General features: G+C 38.1%; 1 protein-coding gene across 1 annotated transcript in view; it reads left to right on the top strand.

Moving 5' to 3' along the window:
* The window catches only part of GRID2 (glutamate ionotropic receptor delta type subunit 2), a 1386076-nt gene that overhangs the window by 1038383 nt on the left and 327894 nt on the right, over positions 1–19799 (top strand). Inside the window, exon 10 of the mRNA XM_008143549.3 lies at positions 8821–9018. Coding sequence (XP_008141771.1) covers positions 8821–9018 — 198 coding nt within the window. The remainder of the gene's footprint in view (positions 1–8820; positions 9019–19799) is intronic.

Raw genomic sequence — 19799 nt, 5'->3', positions numbered from 1 at the left:
TGGACTGGGAGCATGTGCTTTAATATGGAGTGCAGTCTCTGGGCAGTGTCTTTAATCCTAGACCTGCTAAAGACAAGATTGGACTTTTTCCATGGCGAGCCTGAGGGGGATAGGCCCTTGGAAGCGAGCCCACTTAATTTTACATCATCAGTAAAGCTTTCCACAAAATCCCGTCCTCCCATGAGGGCCTCAGGAATTATTTTTCCAATGGCACCCCAAGAACTCCAATTTCACCAGTAACAGGTGGGGACACAAAGGGCACCCCACCGATAACAATCCCATCAATATGCTGGCTAAAGTTGAAGTACGATTTAGCTGAAGAACAAAGTATAAATAGCTCTACTCTAGAAATGAATGGGATTGAGAATATAGAGTGGAGAACGAGGGAGCTTGATTTTGATATCACTACGTATTAAAACACCGTGGCTCAAGCTCTTTCTCGTTTATCTACCATGCAGTTTCTGTACCTCCTCCACACATCCCAGAATGCTGATGAAGGCCATCTAAATTAATGGTTAGCATCAGATAACACTGGATTCAAATTTCAATCTTTCTTACTGCCTTGTAAGCTCAGGCATATTATCTATTATAACCCAGAATCTCAGTTGTCTCATTTATAAAATGACAAAAATAAAACCAGAGTATTTCAAGACTAAATGAGGTGATGAATGTAAAGTGATAAGGATGATGTCAGGCATAATGTAAATTTTTTGTTGTTATTTTTCTCCCCCCTCCCCCCTTCTTAGCCTGAAAATATGCTCTGGGTAAAAAAAAAACATTCTTTGTCCATGAATCTCTTTTATTCTACTTTTTTTTTTTTTTTTTCTCATTCAAGTGTCTCAGATTTCAGTTCTGTCTTCCCTTCATTATTTATCTTTTGTCTTCAAACCACTGGCTTCAATTGATTTCTATTTTCACTTTGCCAAAGAAACTGCTTTTCAAAAGGTCTTCATGATCTCCTATTTAAATGAAATGGACTCTTTAAGGCCTTATCTCTCTGGACTTCTCACTGCACTGGAATCTACCACAACTTACTTTTTAAATAAATTTATAATTTTTAAATTTTCAGTTGACATTCAGTATTATATTAGTTTCAAGTTTACAGCATAGTTACTTCTTCTTGAAATCCTGTTTTCTCTTGCATCTTCTTCCAACAGTGTCTTCCTCTCATTCTCTCCTGCCCTCTATTCCTTCTGCCTCCTTCACTGGAGTCTCCTTTTCCGGAATTTCATCCTGACTCTTTCTATACTTTACCCCCGAGTGACTGCATTTACTTTCATGAAAATTATAAATAAATTTTTATTTCCATCCTCCCTCATGCTTCACTCATTTAGCTAACAAGTGTTGAAACAATTATTACATATTTAATGGCAAAAACTTAGAAAATGTAGAAAATAAAAATTAGCAACACAATCACCCATAATTCTTATATCAACAGCTTATTAATATTTTAGTGCCTGTCACTTACTAGTTAAACAAAACTAAGGTATCTTATCCATAAAAATGAAGATAATTATGGTTCTAAACTCATAGGACTATTAGGCATAAAAATACAGAAATTACCAGAAAGTGCCCAGCCCATAATTAGTCCTATATGAATGTTTATTGTTATTATTATTGCTGTCATTATTTTTCAAATTATAAACATGTACACTGTTATGGACTAAATATTAGTGTTCCCTCAAAATCCATATGTTAAAGCCTAGTTCCCAATGCGATGGTATTTGGTGGAGAGACCTTGGAGAGTAAGTAATTCATGAGGATGGAGCCCTCATGAATGAGAGTAGTGGCCCAATTTTGAGCAGATGATCATATATCAGAGCATTGAGACACTGAGGTTGACAACTGAATGTGCTGTGTAGTAGTCGTATCATACAGACACATTTTTAAAATAAATGCAACCCCTAATTATTGGGCATTGAGTTTGTTTTCCAGTTTGCACAAGAGAAGTTGCAATGAAAATCTACTTCTTTACATACTTGCTGGTAAACATTAACATTCTTTTTTGCCCTTGCCAATCTGATTCATAATAAATAACTCATTTTAATTTGTATTTCCCAAAAGTGTGTTAAGAAAACAGAAATAAATAGTTCTCCCTCATTGTTTGCCTCTACTTTCAAAACATTTGACTTCTCATCAAATCCATCTTATTACCAAGTAATGATCAGCTCAACTTCTTATTCATTGCAAAGGAATTTTAATTGATTTCCTAGTTTCTGTTCTTGCCCCTTCCAGTCAGTTGTCAATAGTCAATTGTGTAGTAAACTGATAAATATATCAGACTAGAGGCCCAGTGCACAAATTTGTGCATGGTTGGGTTCCAGCCGGCCGGCCCCAATCAGGGCCGATTGGGCCAGGCCAGCAGACGGGAGGGGCCGTGGGTTGTTGGCCTGTGGGCCCTGCTCCCTGGTCAAATTTCCGGTTGAAATCCGGTCAAACTCCCAGTTGAGGGGAAATTTGCATATTAGCCTTTTATTATATAGGATGATATTCCCCCTCTGCTCACAGCTCATAAGTTTGTCCATCTCAGTTGAAAAAACAGTTAAAGTCATCACAAGGGCTTAAAGCTCCACCAGAAATACTCCTATACCTCTCAAACATTTCCTATATGACCCTAGCTCACTCAGTTCCTGCCATAGTACTATCCCTTCTCACTCTTAAGAATATCAGAGAAACTCCTACCTGACACATTTTCACTTACTCTTTCTTCAGTCTAGAATGCTTTTCTTATGGAACCTTTTCCTAATTAAAGGTGCAACCCTGTCTCACATGCTCTTTGTTCTTATTATTTGTTTAGTTTTTCTCCACAGTACTTATCAGCATCAGGTGTAACACACACACACACACACACACACACACACACACAATTTTGTATATTGTCCATCACTCCCATTATATTGTAGGTCTAGAACAAGCATGTCAAACTCAAAGGCTAACACGAGCCAAATAAACAAGGTTTAAGTTTATGTGGACTGCAGAAAAACAAAAGCTTCAATTTATTTCGATAGAGACATGCTGAGTACAAAGGGATGATGAAATAAATGATTAATCATTAACATAAAATAATAGAACATTTTAATAAAATTCAATATTTTTTCTTGAACATTAACTTACCAGACACTGAATAACTGTACAAATTAATAAGCGTGACACAAATAAACCTATTTTTCTTGTTCTCCAAAAGCAAAATATTTCCTGTTTTGCACACCAAATAAGTCAGTCCAAGATTAATGACGTGGCAGTTGGCTGCTAAAATATTCGCTTCTAGTATTAATGGAGAGAAATGGTGCACCTGCATGTAAGGCATGTAAGGGAAATGAATGCAACATGGTTTTAGTAATCAGTCTTTAGTGAACATTGTAGTTCGTTATTAATAATCTATATATATAAAAGCCTAAGCAACCATTCGACTGTTCAACCGTTCAACTGATAGCTATAACACACATTGACCACCAGGGGCAGATGCTCAATGCATAGGCATGGAAACATGGAACAGATTGATGGATCTCAGAGGGAAGCGGGGAGGGGGGAAGGGTTGGAAGAAATTAACCAAAGATTTTATATGCATACTAGAGGCCCAGTGCACAAATCCATGCACCAGTGGGGTCCCTCGGCCTGGCCTACGGGGATTGGGCCAAAACCGACAGTCTGACATCCCTTGAGAGGTCCCGGATTGCGAGAGGGCATAGGCCAGGCCGAGGGACCCCACCAGTGCATGAATCCGTGCACCAGGCCTCTAGTTATATATAACAGGATATTGTAAAAATTAAGTTATGAAATTTTTATTGAAATGTTTTTTACATACCGTTATCTTGGCTGGGCTTCAAAAATATTTGTTGTGGGCCACATTTGGCCCATGGACCGTGAGTTTGACATGCTTGGTCTAGAATGATAGAGATATCTGTTTATTCTTTGCTTTGTTCACTACCGTATTCATAGTATGTGCCTGACAATAACACTTTTGAATGACTGAATAAATATCTGAAGTTCTGCTACTTTTCTGTAAGGAATATTATTTTGGATAGAAATACCACTAGTCCTAAATATTCCAAGTTTAATTTTATATGGCTTTTTACTATATTCTAATATTTAGTTAGCTTTAGTTTATATTAAACATTTTTATATCCTAACAGAGAATAAGTCTTATAAGCCAACACTGACATTTATTATTATTCTTGACAGTACTGTAACAGGAAGATGATTTCATAAACCAGAGGGTCTGTAAACTTCACATCATCATTCTGAAGTCAAATGTTACCATGTTCTTCAATTAAATAGTTTGTAGACTTCTGACATTTAGTACAGTCAATAACTTCTTACAGCTATAATATGCTCTATCTTAAAACATATTCTTGATAGTTTTTCTTGAGATATCTTCCCTTACAAAATACTCTGTGTCTATAATACTTATGGAATAGGATTGACTCTTACATGTGGCTATGCACTTATAAGACTCATTTAGGTGTTAAATTTAGCAAAGTAATGAAGACTTGGACTAAACAAACAAATAAAAAATATTATCCAACACTCATATTCAGAAAGTAAACTGAAAGTCTGGTATTTCTATGTTTATATATGGTAGTTCGTTGCATATCCCTGTAATTTGCTTTTCTTCTCTCCATGCAACTCAGATATTCTTTTCCTTTACAACAACTAAACTCTTTATTCCTCTCCAGATTTTCCTCATTTGTTTCCCTATCTTGTTGCCTTGATATCTTTTTAATAAAAAATTTTATACTTTTCACCTTTTTAAATTTGAAGAAATTTCTAATATTCATATGTGGTCTGTAAAAAGTAACAAGTTTTTTCCAGAGAATGGTGATCATTAATTTCACATGCATCGGAATGGAATGTGTCATCTCTAAGCAAAATATAAGTTAACATACTCTGCATAAAGACAACTATTGTTTGCTTCACTCAGGAACATGTTTTATGGGAGGGAAATTTTTAAATAGGCTATTAAGAAATATTCTCATTCTTTTTTAATGTCTTTGAGTTGTGTGTATGAGCAGAATTATAAGGAATTTCCAGTGACTCATTCCTGGTTTTAGCTATCTGGCATTCTGTAAAACCATGCATATTAAAACCTTTTAACAGCTTTCAGCAAATCTTTGGCACTAGAGCTTGTCTCCTGTACATATCAAAAACTTAAGGTGCTTTTTTTCAAGCTCTCTCACTAGCAAGCAATCCATATATATGAAAACCTAATGTGCAAAGTGTCCCCTCAAGAGTTCGACCAGGAGACCGGGAGTTCGATCACTCGCTATGACGTGTGCTGAACACCAAGGGCTGGCATGGAATGAAGGAAGGCCCTGGCTGGTAGCCAGCGGCCACTAGGGACCCTACCCATGCATGAATTTTGTGCACTGGGCCTCTAGTATTACATGGTTATTAAAATATGAGAACTAACTACAAAATCTGAAAGTTGCAAATGGTGTTGTAAATCACTAAGCAATTAGCATGAGATTTTTTAAATGACTGAGTACAAATTCTGAATTATGAAGTTATTATCTAATAACCCAACAAGTGATGTGAATAAATCTATGATAATATGAAAATTATCAACCACTGAAACACTCTTTTCTACAAGCAGGTCTATGGATCCTCATGCTAATGCACTTAGATTGATAAACTACAGGCATTCTGTGAAAGCTTCATTTATTCCAGTTGCTGAGGATTGTGCTTAGAGAATTTGTCATCCAAATGATAAGCAAATCGAAATATGCCACTTGTTTTCATTTAATAGCAGGCAGGTTTTCACCAGCTTAGACTCAGTCTTATTATTATTATTTGAAATTAATTGCCAGAAAATGAATTTTATTTTCTTTTATTATTTTCTTTTCCTCTCTTTGTCCCTATAATGGAAGACTCAAAGCCATCTACATACACTTTGAAAATACATGTTGAATATAATCTCCTGTCAACTGTGTGGTTGCAAAGGCCCCCTAGTCCTTGATTCTGCTGCAATTCAGCTCTCAAAATTACTTTCTAAATTATGCTATGTCCCTTTCATAGTGCTCCAGTTTCCTGCCATATAGAACAGAAACTTTCATATGGCTTCAATGCCCTCCACTATCCATTCCCACTTAGGATCCTTTTTTATTTATTTTTGTTTATATCCTATATAATAAAAGCCCAGCAACCAAATGGCAGAAGGACCACAATGACTGGTTGACCAGTCGCTATGATGCTCACTGACCACCAGGGAGCAGACGCTCAATGCAGGAGCTGCCCCTTGGTGGTCAGTGTGCTATCGCAATGGGAGCACCGCCCAGCTGACCAGGATGAGCTGCTGCTCCCACTGTGAACCTGGGCTGCAATTGTCACTTCCTCTCCCCAGGCTCCTCCTCCTCCTCATTCCCTGCACCTCCTCCAATGCCCACAGGCCATACAATGCCACCACTGGGCTTGCAGAGCTGATCTCAGAGGCTGGGAGGTGGGTTCATGGCCACTGCAGGACTGGGGCCTACTCCGCCACCTCTCAGTGCTATTGTCCCTGGGCCCGGCCCTGACCAGGTCCCCTGGAGAGGCAAGTGCTCTGGCTCCACAGAAGATACTGGACCAGGGAGCAGCCACACAGAGGGCGGGTCCACAGCCACTCAGCTGACTGGAATGAGCAGCGCTACCACAGCAGGCTGATCTCCGCAGGCCACACCCCCGACCAGTGCACAAATCCCATGCACCAGGCCTCTAGTTGCAATATAACAGCCATACAGAAAAAAAAAAAAGCTTAAACCATTTATCATTGAATAATAAGTAAAGTCCACCTAATCACTGTCCAGAATAAAAATAGAATATTGTCATTACCACGGTAGCTATGTTTCCTTGTGTATGTTTCTCTCTGTATCCTTAATTATCAGACTACCTCTTCATTCTGCTTCTCATCTCTTTGCTCTTTCTTTGGGATTTTCTATTTGTTTATTCCCTTGTACCCCAGGTTTTAACTCTGAACTATAACAGGTCACTAATTCTTTCTCCAGCTATTTCTAATCTGCTGATAAACTCAGTCATTAAGTTGTTAACTTTGACCATGATCTTTTCTAATTCTTAAATTTCTATTTAGTTCTTTTTAAATTCTGCAGTGACATATCCTATAGTCCAATTTCCTGTCAATTAAAAAAATCCCCTTTAAACATAATAAGCATGTTTATAATATGCATCTGAAAATTTAGTGTCTGAGTTCTCAAAGATCTATTTCTGTTCGATATTATTTCTGCTGGTTCTCTATATGAAATGTAATCTCCTTTTATATGATATCTTGGACTTTTGCTTTGAACATTGTTCAAACAACTATTTAAAGCAGGAGTGGGGAATGTCTGGCCCAAGGGCCATATAAGGCCCACAAAATCACTTGGTCTGGCCCTGCCACGGCATTAAAGATGAGTTAATTAAAAGTTTGACCGCGTATAGCAGGCTAATTTGTAAGTTAATAATTTTGTAGGGCCCAAAACGATGTTATAAATATTCAAATGGCCCTTGGAAGGAAAAAGTTTCCCCACCCCTGAAATTTTAAAGGAATAAAGTATGATCTAAACTGAAGATACTTTCTTCCATAGAGGATTGTGTTTTATTTTCTGTCATGCATCTGGAGTCTCTACCAGTCTCATGTCAACTTAAATTGCATTAAAATTTGAGACAAATTATGTTATCCTTATCCTAGATTTTAATTCATAGGTTGAAAAATTCGAGGTCACAGGAGATAAAGTTGAAGTAAGTAATTATGATGCCTTCCTCTTCTGTAACGTGTTGTGTGACCTTGAGTTGAAACTTTTGTTTCTAATTTTTCTTATCTGTTAAAATAGTACAAAGTGGGTAATCCCAAAATGATGATTTTCTTTTTCTTTTAGAGTCTATTTTCTTTCTCTGGTGTTTTGTTTGTCCCAGTTATGTTGTACATTGCTTTTGTTTTGCTTTATATTTTTTGAGTACATGACTTTTCCCAATACTGCGTTAAAATTATTTTGAAAGTGGTACTCATGAGTTTTTACCATATCTCTCACTATGTTGAGTAGCTGCTCAATGCATCTTAAACAGATGAGTCAATGAATGAATAAACTTTGAAATAGGTGCACAGATAAAAATGATTAAACCGAGCTCAGTATTGTTGCCTTAGAAAAGGAACAAATTTATTTTCTATTACAGGTTCCAAAGCTTCACTGACAGTTATATAAGAGTATAGCACATACAACTATGTACAGTACATAATACTTGATAACGATAATAAATAACTATGTTACTTGTTTATGCACTTACTATAATACACTTATTATTGTTTTATAGTGTACTCCATATGCTTATATAAAATATGCTTTCTGTAAAAGAGTATGCCACGTTATACCTGCAGCAGCCTCATACATTTTGTATTTACCAAGTGTGTTGATTGTATCATTCTTTTCCTGTGCTTGATTTAATTTTGTGTTGTTTTGTACAGTAACATACCATAGAGGCTTGTACCATATAGCCTAGATATATAATAGGCTATAACATCTAGGTTTGTGTAGGTATAGTTTATGATGTTTGAACAATGACAAAATCGGTCAAGGACATATGTCTCAGAACATATGCCTATTGTTAAGTGGTATGTCTATAATTAAATGAGAGCTGACAAGAAATTGGGTAATGTAATTAAACATTGTTTAGTGATATGCTACACTAACAACACACAACTTACATTAATAACACACAGTTATATTTCTAAGTTAATTATCTCAAAGTGCAAAAGCAATTTTTAGACTATAAGCAAAACTCTTAGAAGAATTAATCTTTGCTTTTTAAGGAGCAATATAGAATGACATCTGGATATCTCTTATTTCCCTGCAGGAAGAACCTTTTGTAATGGTCTCTGAAAATGTCCTGGGTAAGCCCAAGAAATACCAGGGCTTCTCCATTGATGTTTTGGATGCCTTATCTAACTACCTGGGATTTAACTATGATATTTATGTTGCACCGGATCATAAATATGGCAGCCCACAGGAAGATGGGACATGGAATGGCTTGGTAGGAGAACTAGTCTTTAAGGTAAGCATTTACTTTGTTATTTATTTATGATGTATCTAAAGGTTGAACTATGACCCCCAGAAGCTAATTTAATATAAAATAAATGCAAAGCAAAGTATTAGTTGTGGTGTTGAATGCCAAAGTCTTAGCCAATACTATTTTATGATCTTTGTTGAAAGAAAAATTAATGACAAAATAAAGCTAGATTTTCAGAGTATTTCCTCTTAGAGGCCTGGTGCACGAAATTGTGCATGGGTGGGGTTCCTCGGCCTGGCTGTGATCAAGGCCTATCAGAGAAACTCCAGGAGGTTGGCTGACCAGTCGGGGGGGGCCTGCCGGCCAGGGGGAGGGACTGCAGGAGGTTGTCTGGCCGGGGGGAGGAGTTGAGGGAGGTTGGCTGTGGGGGCACACTGACCACCAGGGGGCAGCTCCTGCATTGAGCATCTGCCCCCTGATGGTCAGTGCATGTCATAGCAACTGGTCAACTGGCCGTTCTAGACATTCTGGTCATTCAGTCATAATGGTTGCTTAGGCTTTTATATATATAGATTATAGAAATGTATCTAGAACAAAGAATTACCTTTGCCCAATTTATACTTCAAACATTCTGTCAGTATATGGTACATGATGAAGTCACAATAAAATTTACAAACATAATTCATGCCATTGTTTTTTTTAAAAAACACAGTGTTATCTGTAAAAAGTAGATAAAATTCTGATCACTTAAGAACTAATCATTTTTACATTTAGGATATAAATATATAAATAAGGTAAATCTATTTTTACTGATATTTTTGTCCTTGGCCTTTCAATTATTAGAGCGGTGTTTAAATTTCTGTCTTTTTATTTTTAAACATTTTAAAAGTATCTTTATTGTTGAAAATTATACAGATATACCCCTTTTTTTCCCCATTGATCCATTCTAGCCCGCTCCCTCCACCAGCCTCCTCCTGCCCCAGGCCTTCACCACACTATTGTCTGTGTCCATTGGTTATGCGTATATGCATATAAATTCTTTGGTCAATCTGCATATTACTCTTTTATTAGATAGGATAGAGGCCCACCCCTGCCTACCCTCAATGATTCATCAGTCTGTTTTTTGTTTTTCTCTGATTGGCTTATTTCGCTTAACATAATACTCTCCAGGTCCCTACATGTTGTCTCAAAGGATAAATGTAAGTTAAGAAACCATAAAAATCCTGGAAGAAAACACAAACTTCTCTGACTTAATCTATATTTCTGTAGGTTTGTTTTATTTTTAAGTTCTTTTATTAATTCATACAAATTTATAATTATTACTAGAAGCCTGGTGCACAAAATTCGTGCACGGAGGGGGGGTTGTCCCTCAGCCCAGCCTGTACCCTCTCCAATCTGGGACCCCTGGAGGGATGTCTGACTGCCCGTTTAAACAGGCAGTCGGACATCCCTCTCACAATCCAGGACTGCTGGCTCCCAACTGCTTGCCTGCCTGCCTTCCTGATTGCCCCTAACCGCTTCTGCCTGCCAGCCTGATCACCCCTAACCACTCTGCTGCCAGCCTGTTTGCCCCCAACTTCCCTCCTCTGCCGGCCTGGTCACCCCTAACTGCCCTCTCCTGCAGGGCTGATCACCTGCAACTGCCCTCCCTTGCAAGCCTGGTCCCTCTCAACTGCCCTCCCTTGCAGGCCTTGTCCCTCTCAACTGCCCTCTCTTGCAGGCCGGGTGCCTCCCAACTGCCCTCTCCTGCTGGCCATCTTGTGGTGGCCATCTTGTGTCCACATGGGGGCAGGATCTTTGACCACATGGGGGAAACCATATTGTGTATTGGAGTGATGGTCAATCTGCATATTACTCTTTTATTAGATAGGATAGAGGCCTGGTGCAGGAGTGGGGGCCAGCTGGTTTGCCCTGAAGGGTGTCCCAGATCAGGGTGGGGGTTCCCTTGGGGCGTGGAGCGGCCTGAGCGAGGGGTCTGTGGTGGTTTGCAGGCTAGCCATGCCCCCTGGCAACCCAAGCGGAGGCCCTGGTATCTGGAATTTATTTTCCTTCTACAATTGAAACTTTGTAGCCTGGAGCGGAGCCAAGTCTGCTGCTCCCTCGCGGCCTGCAGCCATTTCTGTGGCAGTTAATTCACCTTCTATAATTGAAACTTTGTATCTTTAAGCAGAGGCTGGGCCTGGACAGGGTGTACGGAAAGCTTTGCTTCCCCTGTTGCCACCAGCAACCCTGGCTTGCTCTCTCAAGCTCCGTTCTGCCGCCATTTCTGTTTGAATTTGTTTACCTTCTATAATTGAAACTTTGTAGCTTGAGTGGAGGCTTAGGCCTGCAACAGCTGGAAGAAAGCTTGGCTTGCTCTGTTACCTGGGAAACCTTGCTCTCTGTGGCTGTAGCAATCTTGGTTGGGTTAATTTGCATACTTGTTCTGATTGGCTGGTGGGTGTGGCTTGTGGGTGTGTCTATGGTGCGGTCAATTTGCATATTACCTTTTTATTAGGTAGGATGTCTTCCTGTTTAATTGTTAAATAGTCAGGTTTAGGTCTCTGATTTACTATTTGATTTATATGTGTCATATTTTCTTCCTATGTTCCTTCTTTTCTTCCTTTCCTTTGGGCTAATTGAATGTTCTTAGTGTTTGATTTTATTTTCTCTTTTGGCGTTTTGACTGTATTTCTTTGTAGTTTTATTTGTCTGTGGTTAAAACATAATATGCATTCTTAACTTACCACATTCTATCAAGATATATTATACCAGTTCAGATTTAAAAAGTAATAAACTTACAGCAATGTAAGTAAATTTACACCCACCTTATCCTTTGTGCTATTGCTGCCATATATTTATATTTTATGAACTCCACAGTAAAATGCCATAGTCTTTTATTTAAACAATAATTTGTCTTTCAAAGGTACAAATAGGGAACTAAAGACAGTTTCCAGTACCTGGCCACTCATCTGCTAGTTGTGGGGCTCTTTATGCCTTTCTACACATGTGAGTTCCTACCCAGTATGATTTATTTCAACCTGAAGAACTTCCTTCACAATAACTTGAAGTGCAGCCCTACAAGTGGCATCTACTCTCAGCTTTTGTTTACCTTAAAATGTCTTTGTGTACCTTTGTTTTTGAATAGTATTAGTAGAATACATTAAACTCTGAGTTGACAGGTCTTTTTCTCTAGGTACTTTTTGTCATTGTGGTTTCAAATAGGGACAATGTTGGTTTTGATTAACGTTTAACCAGAGCACTGAGAGTTTCATAAGATAGTCACTTGTAATCAAAATATAATTTTCTTCATAATTTTAAATTGTCTAAGGGGAACTTATGGATAAAATCCTATTATTTGTAAAATCAAGGCTGGCAATTTTAAAATAAGGGCAACCTTTTATTTTAAAAATCAAAATAAATTTAACATTCAATAGTTTTTATGCAATAACGAATTTATAAAAATTGAGATATAATTGACATATAAGATTATATTAGTTTCAGGTGTATAACATAATGATTTCCTATATGTATAAATTGAAAAATGAAAAATGATCACCACAATAAGTCTAGTTAATATATATTACAACACATGAAAGTTTTTTTAATTTTTTTAAAAGATTTTTTTTATTGATTTTGAGAGAGAGAGTAAAAGAGAGTGAGAGAGAGAGAGAAAACATCCATCTGCTGCCCCTGAACACTCCTTCCTAGAACTGAGCCCAGGACCTTAGTATGCACTCTAACCAGAATTAACTGGTAACCAACCCTTCAGTGCATGAGATGATGCCCAATAACTGAGCCAGGGCATAAACATTTGTTGATGTTGTTTGTTTTGTTTTGTTATTTTAATACTAGAGGCCTGGTGCATAAAATCTGAGCATGGGTGGGGACCCTAGGCCTGGCCAGCATCAGGGCTGATTGGGAACAGGCTAATCAGGGCCGGGCCAGAGAGGAGGTGATGGTTGCTGGACCAGGTGCAGAAGGAACAGACACCGGACGCTGATGCCACCATTGTTGGCGACCCGCCGCTGTGCGGTTCTCCACCTCCCCCCTCCTCCTTCCCTTGCCACTGCCACTGCACAGCCACCATGGCAGGCAGGTGGCAGGGCAATGGGCCTGCAGGCTGGGGGGAGAGGTGGGGCACGGGAGTTTGGCCGCCGGCCCAGAGTAGGAAGCCAGCCCTCAGCCACCCTGGGAAAAAGGCTGTGTCCTCTGCCACCCACCACCCAGTTCCCCGTCCAGGCCCGGGGGCCGGCCCAGATTGGGTGAAGAGGCCTACCAGCTGGGAGGGAAGGACTGCGGGAGGTTGTCCAGCCAGGGGAGGTTGGCTGTGGGAGCACACTGACCACCAGGGGGCAGCTCCTATGTTGAGCGTCTTCCCCCTGGTGGTCAGTGCACATCATAGTAACCAGTTGTTCTGGCCATTCCAGTAGTTCCGGTCGTCCGGTCGTTTGATTGTTCTGGTTGCTTAGGCTTTTATATATATATATATATACATACACACATACATACACACACACGCACACACACACACTAGTGGCCCGGTGCATGAAATTCATGCACGGGGCGGGGGGTGTCCCTCAGCCCGGCCTGCACCCTCTCCAATCTGTGACCCCTCGGGGGATGTCTGAAATCCCTCTCACAATCTGGGACCACTGGCTCCTAACCACTCACCTGCCTGCCTGCCTGATCACCTCTAACCACTCTGCCTGCTGGCCTGCTTGCCCCCAACTGCCCCTCCTTCAGGCCTGATCACCCCCGACTGCCCTCCTGCCAGCCTGCTTGCCCTTAACTGCCCTCCCCTGCCAGCCTGCTTGCCTCCAACTGCCCTCCCCTGCTGGCCTGATCGCCCCTAACTGCCTCAGCCTCGGCCCCGCCACCATAGCTTTGTCCGGAAGGATGTCCGGAAGGTTTCCTGGAAGGTCTAATTAGCATATTACCCTTTTATTAGTATAGACTAGAGGCCCAATGCATGAAATGTGTGCAAGAGTAGGCCTTCCTTTCTCCCGCAGCCGGTACCAGCTTCCCTCTGGCACCTGGGACCTGGGCTTCCCTCTGGCTGCCAGCACCCAGGACCCAAGCTTCCCTCGCAGCCACAGCTTCGTCTGGAAGGTTGTCTGGAAGGGCTTCCGGAAGGACGTCGGTCTAATTAGCATATTACACTTTTATTATTATAGATATTCATCACTTTAACCCTTTGCACTCTCTTGCTTTTTTCGATTCTTTTATTCTACTGCTAACCATGTCGAGTCACACTCGACATCCGAGTGCAAAGGGTTAAAGATGACATTTTATTGTCTTTTGCCAAATATTGTTTATGATGAGAAGTTGACCATTATTTATACTTTTGTTTCTTTTTGTTGTTGTTTTGTTTGTTTAGTGTGGGGTTTGCCTTTTTAAAAATTCTCTTTTCAGTTTTTTTAAATCCTTAATTTTTCTTTTTATTGAATTTATTGAGATAACATTGTTTAAAAAATTATACAGGTCAGGTGCACAATTCTACAACACATCATCTGTACACTGTATTAAGTATGCAAGAAACCAAGTCAAATCTCCATCCATCACCATTTATTCCCCCTGTATCCTATCCCAGCTCATACCTCTTGTACTGGCAACCACCACATTGCTGTCTGTATCCATAAGTTTTTCCTCTTTTTTATTTTTATTTTTGCTCAATCCTCCTTCCTATTCAGCACCTCTTCTCACAGCTGTCAGCCTGCTCTCCATCTATGAGTCTGTCTGTATTTTGATTGCTAGTTTATTTTGTTCGTTAGATTCCACATATGAGTGAAATCATATGGTACTTGTCTTTCTCTGATTGGTTTATTCACTTAGCACAATTCTCTGTAGATCCATCTATTCTGTAGCAAAGGGTAAGATTTCCTTATTTGTTATGGCCTAGTAGTATTTTAGTGTAAATGTATGACCTCTTTGTACTTTTGATGTTTAACTATAATGTGTCTAAATGTGGTTTTCTTTGTATTTAATCCTGCTAGGAGCTCAGTGAGCTTCTGGTATGTATTTTACAAAGTTTAATAAATGTTGACAATTATTTCTACAAATTTTTTTCTACTGCCTTTCCTTTCTTCTCTCAAGTTGAGGCACACAGAATATTTAATTTAGACCTTGTAATGTCTCTAATTCGCAGAGTTCTCTTTATTTTATTAAAATACTAGAGGCCCAATGCACAAAATTCATGCAAGAGTAGGTCTTCCTTCCCTCAGCTGCCAGCACCGGCTTCCCTCTGGCACCTGGGATCCAGGCTTCCCTCCGGCACCCAGGGCCCGGGCTTCTATCCAGCCACCAGCAGACACCCAGGACCCGGGCTTCCCTTACAGCCCCGGCTTCGTCCGAAAGGTTGTCCGGAAGGATGTCCAGAAGGATGTCCAGTCTAATTAGCATATTATGTTTTTATTATTATAGATTTTTACTCTCTAACCTTTAGATGGGATAATTTATCTTGATCTGTTTTCAGGTTTATGGATTCTATCCTTCCAATTTTCTGTTAGGTCCATTCAGTAACATTTTTATTCTAGATAGCTTATTTTTAGTTCTAGAGTTTCAATTATTAAGGAATAATTTCCATTTCTGTTGAGATTCCCCATCTTTGTAGTCATTATAACCATCTTCTCTTATAAGTCTTTAATCATATTTGATTATAATGGCTGCTTAAAGTCCTTATCTGTTATAATTTCGACATCTCTGTCTTCTTTTTGTGATTACCCTATTCTAGCTACCCTGGCTGCCTCAAACTCTTTCTTCTAACTGACTTTCTCCTTGTGTTCTAGCTACCCCTTGTCACCTAAACAGAGAAAGGCCCTCCATGAATAAGCCATTTAAAAGTGGATCTCACTCCATGCTGTTAGTATTGTTTAATGATTGAATAGCCTACAGTTTCTACCTGACTTTGGTTAACCTCCAGAGCTTTAAATTTTTACAAAAATATATCCAGAATTTACAATTGTTATTTTTTGTTGGGTTAATCCAGTAAAGACTATCCCATCATTGCTGAGCTAGAATTATTTCTGAAATAATTAAATTGTTCAGAAAAATAAAGTATCTGACTAAGTAGTTTCCAAGAGATGGAGAAGAGAAAAAAATAAAAGATTTTAAGGTAGTGGTAGGAAAAATAACAAAGCTGTTTTCATATCCTATAATTTCTGCAATTAATTTATTTAATGATTCAATTACTTATGGGATTTTATTTTAAAAACATTAATTTCAGTATTTTTACTTAAAAAAGAGAATGATCAATTCTTATCCCTCTTACAATTTATCTTATATTCCTTTATTGTAAATTCACAAACCTAGTGTTCTGTCTTTGTATTCCTAAGGGGTAATGCCGGGTCTGAACCCAGATAAGCAATTATGTCAAAATAGGGTAAAGCAAAGAAAAAGGCATTATACAAATTTATTGTATAGAGAGAGTGGATAAAATCTTTAAGAGTTATTATGCTATCAAACCTCACAGTAAAAAAACATTAGAATTAGTCTAAAGTTGGTGCTGCTTTTACTATGGGTTTGTGTGCTTGCTTCCAGTTAAATTTTTGAGACTTGCTTCCATACCTGTGAAGTAAGGAGTACAAGTGTATTAATGGAAAGATCACTTCCAACTGTACTTTGTTTTAACATTTTAAGAATTTATTACACAACAACCAATCAATCGTATATTGTTCTTCATAAACAATCAATATGATTGTTTTCATTTGTGTGTAAGAGCATGCATTTATTTAATGATAAAGTTCCCCTGGGTCCTTTTACAAAGTAAAAATTCAGGCATAAGGAAGTTAACTTATGAATGTATAAGTTTTAGGCAGAAAAACTATAAAGATATTTACTGCAACTAGATTTTTATTTTATTCAGGAAGTATTTAGTCATTCTGACTAGGTTTTGAGAAGCACTTACTAAGCAGGGGGAGGAGGATGGACAACCATGAGATTTTGGGGAGGAGGCAGAAAGATAGGAAAAACAGTGAGAGAATGTGGTGCCATGAAAGAAAGCCCAGGGAAGATAACATTGTAAGAAGGAAAGGTACTCAATTTAGGTTAGCCAACAAGATTCATTATATTAAAACTTTGTCAGGCTTACTAACTGCTATAAAGCAAAATGACACCATTGAAATGGGCTAATAATGTTACGACAGGGCTCCAGAAAAGTAATTATTATTATATAGTTTTATTAAACATTTTTATGAATCTAAGTATATTTTAGATAATAGTAAGTATTGCCAATGAATACCTCCATCCATGACAATGAGACTTCTAAGATTAGCAAGGTTAATTGTCTTTCTTCCTAAGGGGAGACCAAAACTAAAAGAATGTTTCTCAGATTCTTCGTTGTGATGATGATTATGGACAGACCATCACATTAAAAAAGAATCCAATAAGAAACATGGAAAGTTTCTGAGTTCATATGATTATTCCACAGAGATTTCCAGGGGTGGCACTAGGGCTTCAGAGTTGGTCAATTTCATGTTCCAAGGGCTTCCCCATTAAAACTAGGTGTCAAAGTTTTAGTACATACATAATTTTTAGAGAAGAAATTACAGCCAGAGAGAGCACATGATTGCCTAAATGTGTATATGGATTCTATTCAAAAACTAAAAATAGAGCAAAGTCTCCTCCATTTCTTATGTACCTTACTACTTTTATAACTTTCTGCAATTAATGTGTCCTTAAAATTTATGAGAACACAGATATGGCCAAAAGATGTTTCAGTGTGAAATAGATAAATGAGAGCTATGTTCTGCTCAGTACAGAAGCAACTGTTACGAGTGAGTTAATGTGACTGATAAATTATATTCTCCCAGTTTAAAGGGGAAAAGCGGAAGTAAGAAGACCATAGAAAACTTTATATAGGAAATAAGAAGTATATCAAACTTAAAAGTACAAAAAACTAAGAAAAAATAAATAGCACTACAAGTTAGACAGCGGGGTGCTGTATCATTTACTTCATTTTTGGGGTAGCATACTTTTAAACAGCAGCTTTCAAAGTAATACCTGAGGTATCAGAAGACTTTCCAGGGACAAACCAGTACAGGTAGCTTAATAGGAAGTAAATTTCCATATTCTTAGTTTCTATAAGTAATCTTTCCTAAAAATGATGTGCCTGAAAACATGACCCTGGTGTCTCTTATTTTCCTCAGCCCTTGTACAATTAGCTTCTTTTACTTTATAAAATAAGGGCATCTCTTTTGTGCATGAAAAATCTTACCACGTGTGGTTCTTAGTGCAGATATTCTCTGAAGCACCAAAGGGACTATGGAAACACTGGTGTTGCTACAATCCTTTATAAGTCATATCATTTCATGTTAAAATATAATGAACAAAAGATAGGAGAACTTAATTTGTCAAATGCTAGATCATTAAAAAGGTTTGTTGATGATAGATCACAATGACTTTCTATATATTGCATGGGAAGATTTCAAGGAATTGAGTGGCGTGGCTAAAAAGCAAATAAACAAGATAGATTAGATTGCTATAATTTTGTTATTTTATAGAAGTCTTATTCATATAAATGAATAGATTAAAATGGAAGGGGATTCCTCATTTATATAGTTGGCATGAAGTTCAGCAACTCTTAATTTTAGAAAGTAAATATATTTCCATCATAGATATTCTAATTTCTTAATGCATTCAACATAGAAAACATATTTACTTCGGGACTTATAAATATTTTTAAATGCATACCAATTAATGTCATGGACAAGTGTGAATAAGATTATGACATCTATAACAAATATGTTTAATTGATGGTCTCTGTGCTATGTGCTATGTTAGGCACTGGAGACACAAAGATAAATAAAACATGGTTCTTCCCCTTAAATATCTCTTAGCTCAGTGGGAACACAGGCATTAAACTAGATAATTATAGTACAGTGCAGAAAGTGTAATGCCAGAGGCATGAATGGAACACTGAGAAAGCGCTGGAGATAAAAAAAAAAAAAAAAAGAAAGAAAAGGCTAAACTTCCCAAAGAAGGAAATATGTATGGAGATTACAGAATAACAAGTGATAAACATCTAGGTAAAATGGGGTTGGCAGAAAGCAAAGGATGTCTGTCTACTGACAGACAAAAAAAAATTTAAGCAAAGGCAGAAAGGGGAAAAACAGCATAAGAGGTCTTTGTAGCACTCCAACCAAGAAGTGATGAAACTGTGTCCTAAGGTACTAATAATAGGAATGGGGTGAAAAAATACGATATTAAAGACATAAAGGAGGTAGGATTAACAGAATTTAGTGACTAAGGTGAAGGAAGATTCAAGGATAATTTATAAGTGTATAGTATGTAATTGTAAATTCACAATTAATAAGAGGATGATGTATATAACTCATCATAAAGGAGGTTGCTAAGAAATATTTAGAGAGGAAAGGGATAAGGTCAGTTTACAGTAGAATGAATTGGATCTGCCAGGGGAAGATTCACAAATTTGTAGGACTCTAAAGCTCAACAAAAAAGCCCAATAAGAGGCATACATTTGGGAGTCATCAGCCTAGGAGTGTGGTTGATAGCATGAACATACATGAGATTGTTGAAAACATACAGTGGGATTATTGGGCTGATTTTAGGATGAAGCCGAAGAAATACACCATTTACGAATTGACAGAAGAAAAGTCTGTGAAGAAAAAACAATTGAGAATAAATAAGAAGTCAAAGAATAACTGAGAAGAGGTCAGTTAGGATAAAAGAGTTTCAAAAACAAAGCTATGACTAGCAATGTCCAAAATATTTGCCATGAGAACTTGCAAATGTCCACTAAGATGGCTCTTCGGGACTTTTGGGTAACTTAAGCCTGAACTGCTTTGGTAGCACAGGGAGGAAAGAAGCCAGATTGCTAAAGGTTATGG

Source organism: Eptesicus fuscus, chromosome 2 (assembly GCF_027574615.1).
Source record: "Eptesicus fuscus isolate TK198812 chromosome 2, DD_ASM_mEF_20220401, whole genome shotgun sequence".
Lineage (NCBI taxonomy): Eukaryota > Metazoa > Chordata > Mammalia > Chiroptera > Vespertilionidae > Eptesicus > Eptesicus fuscus.
Note: the sequence above shows the minus strand (reverse complement) of the source record. Positions and strands in the feature narration are given on the sequence as shown.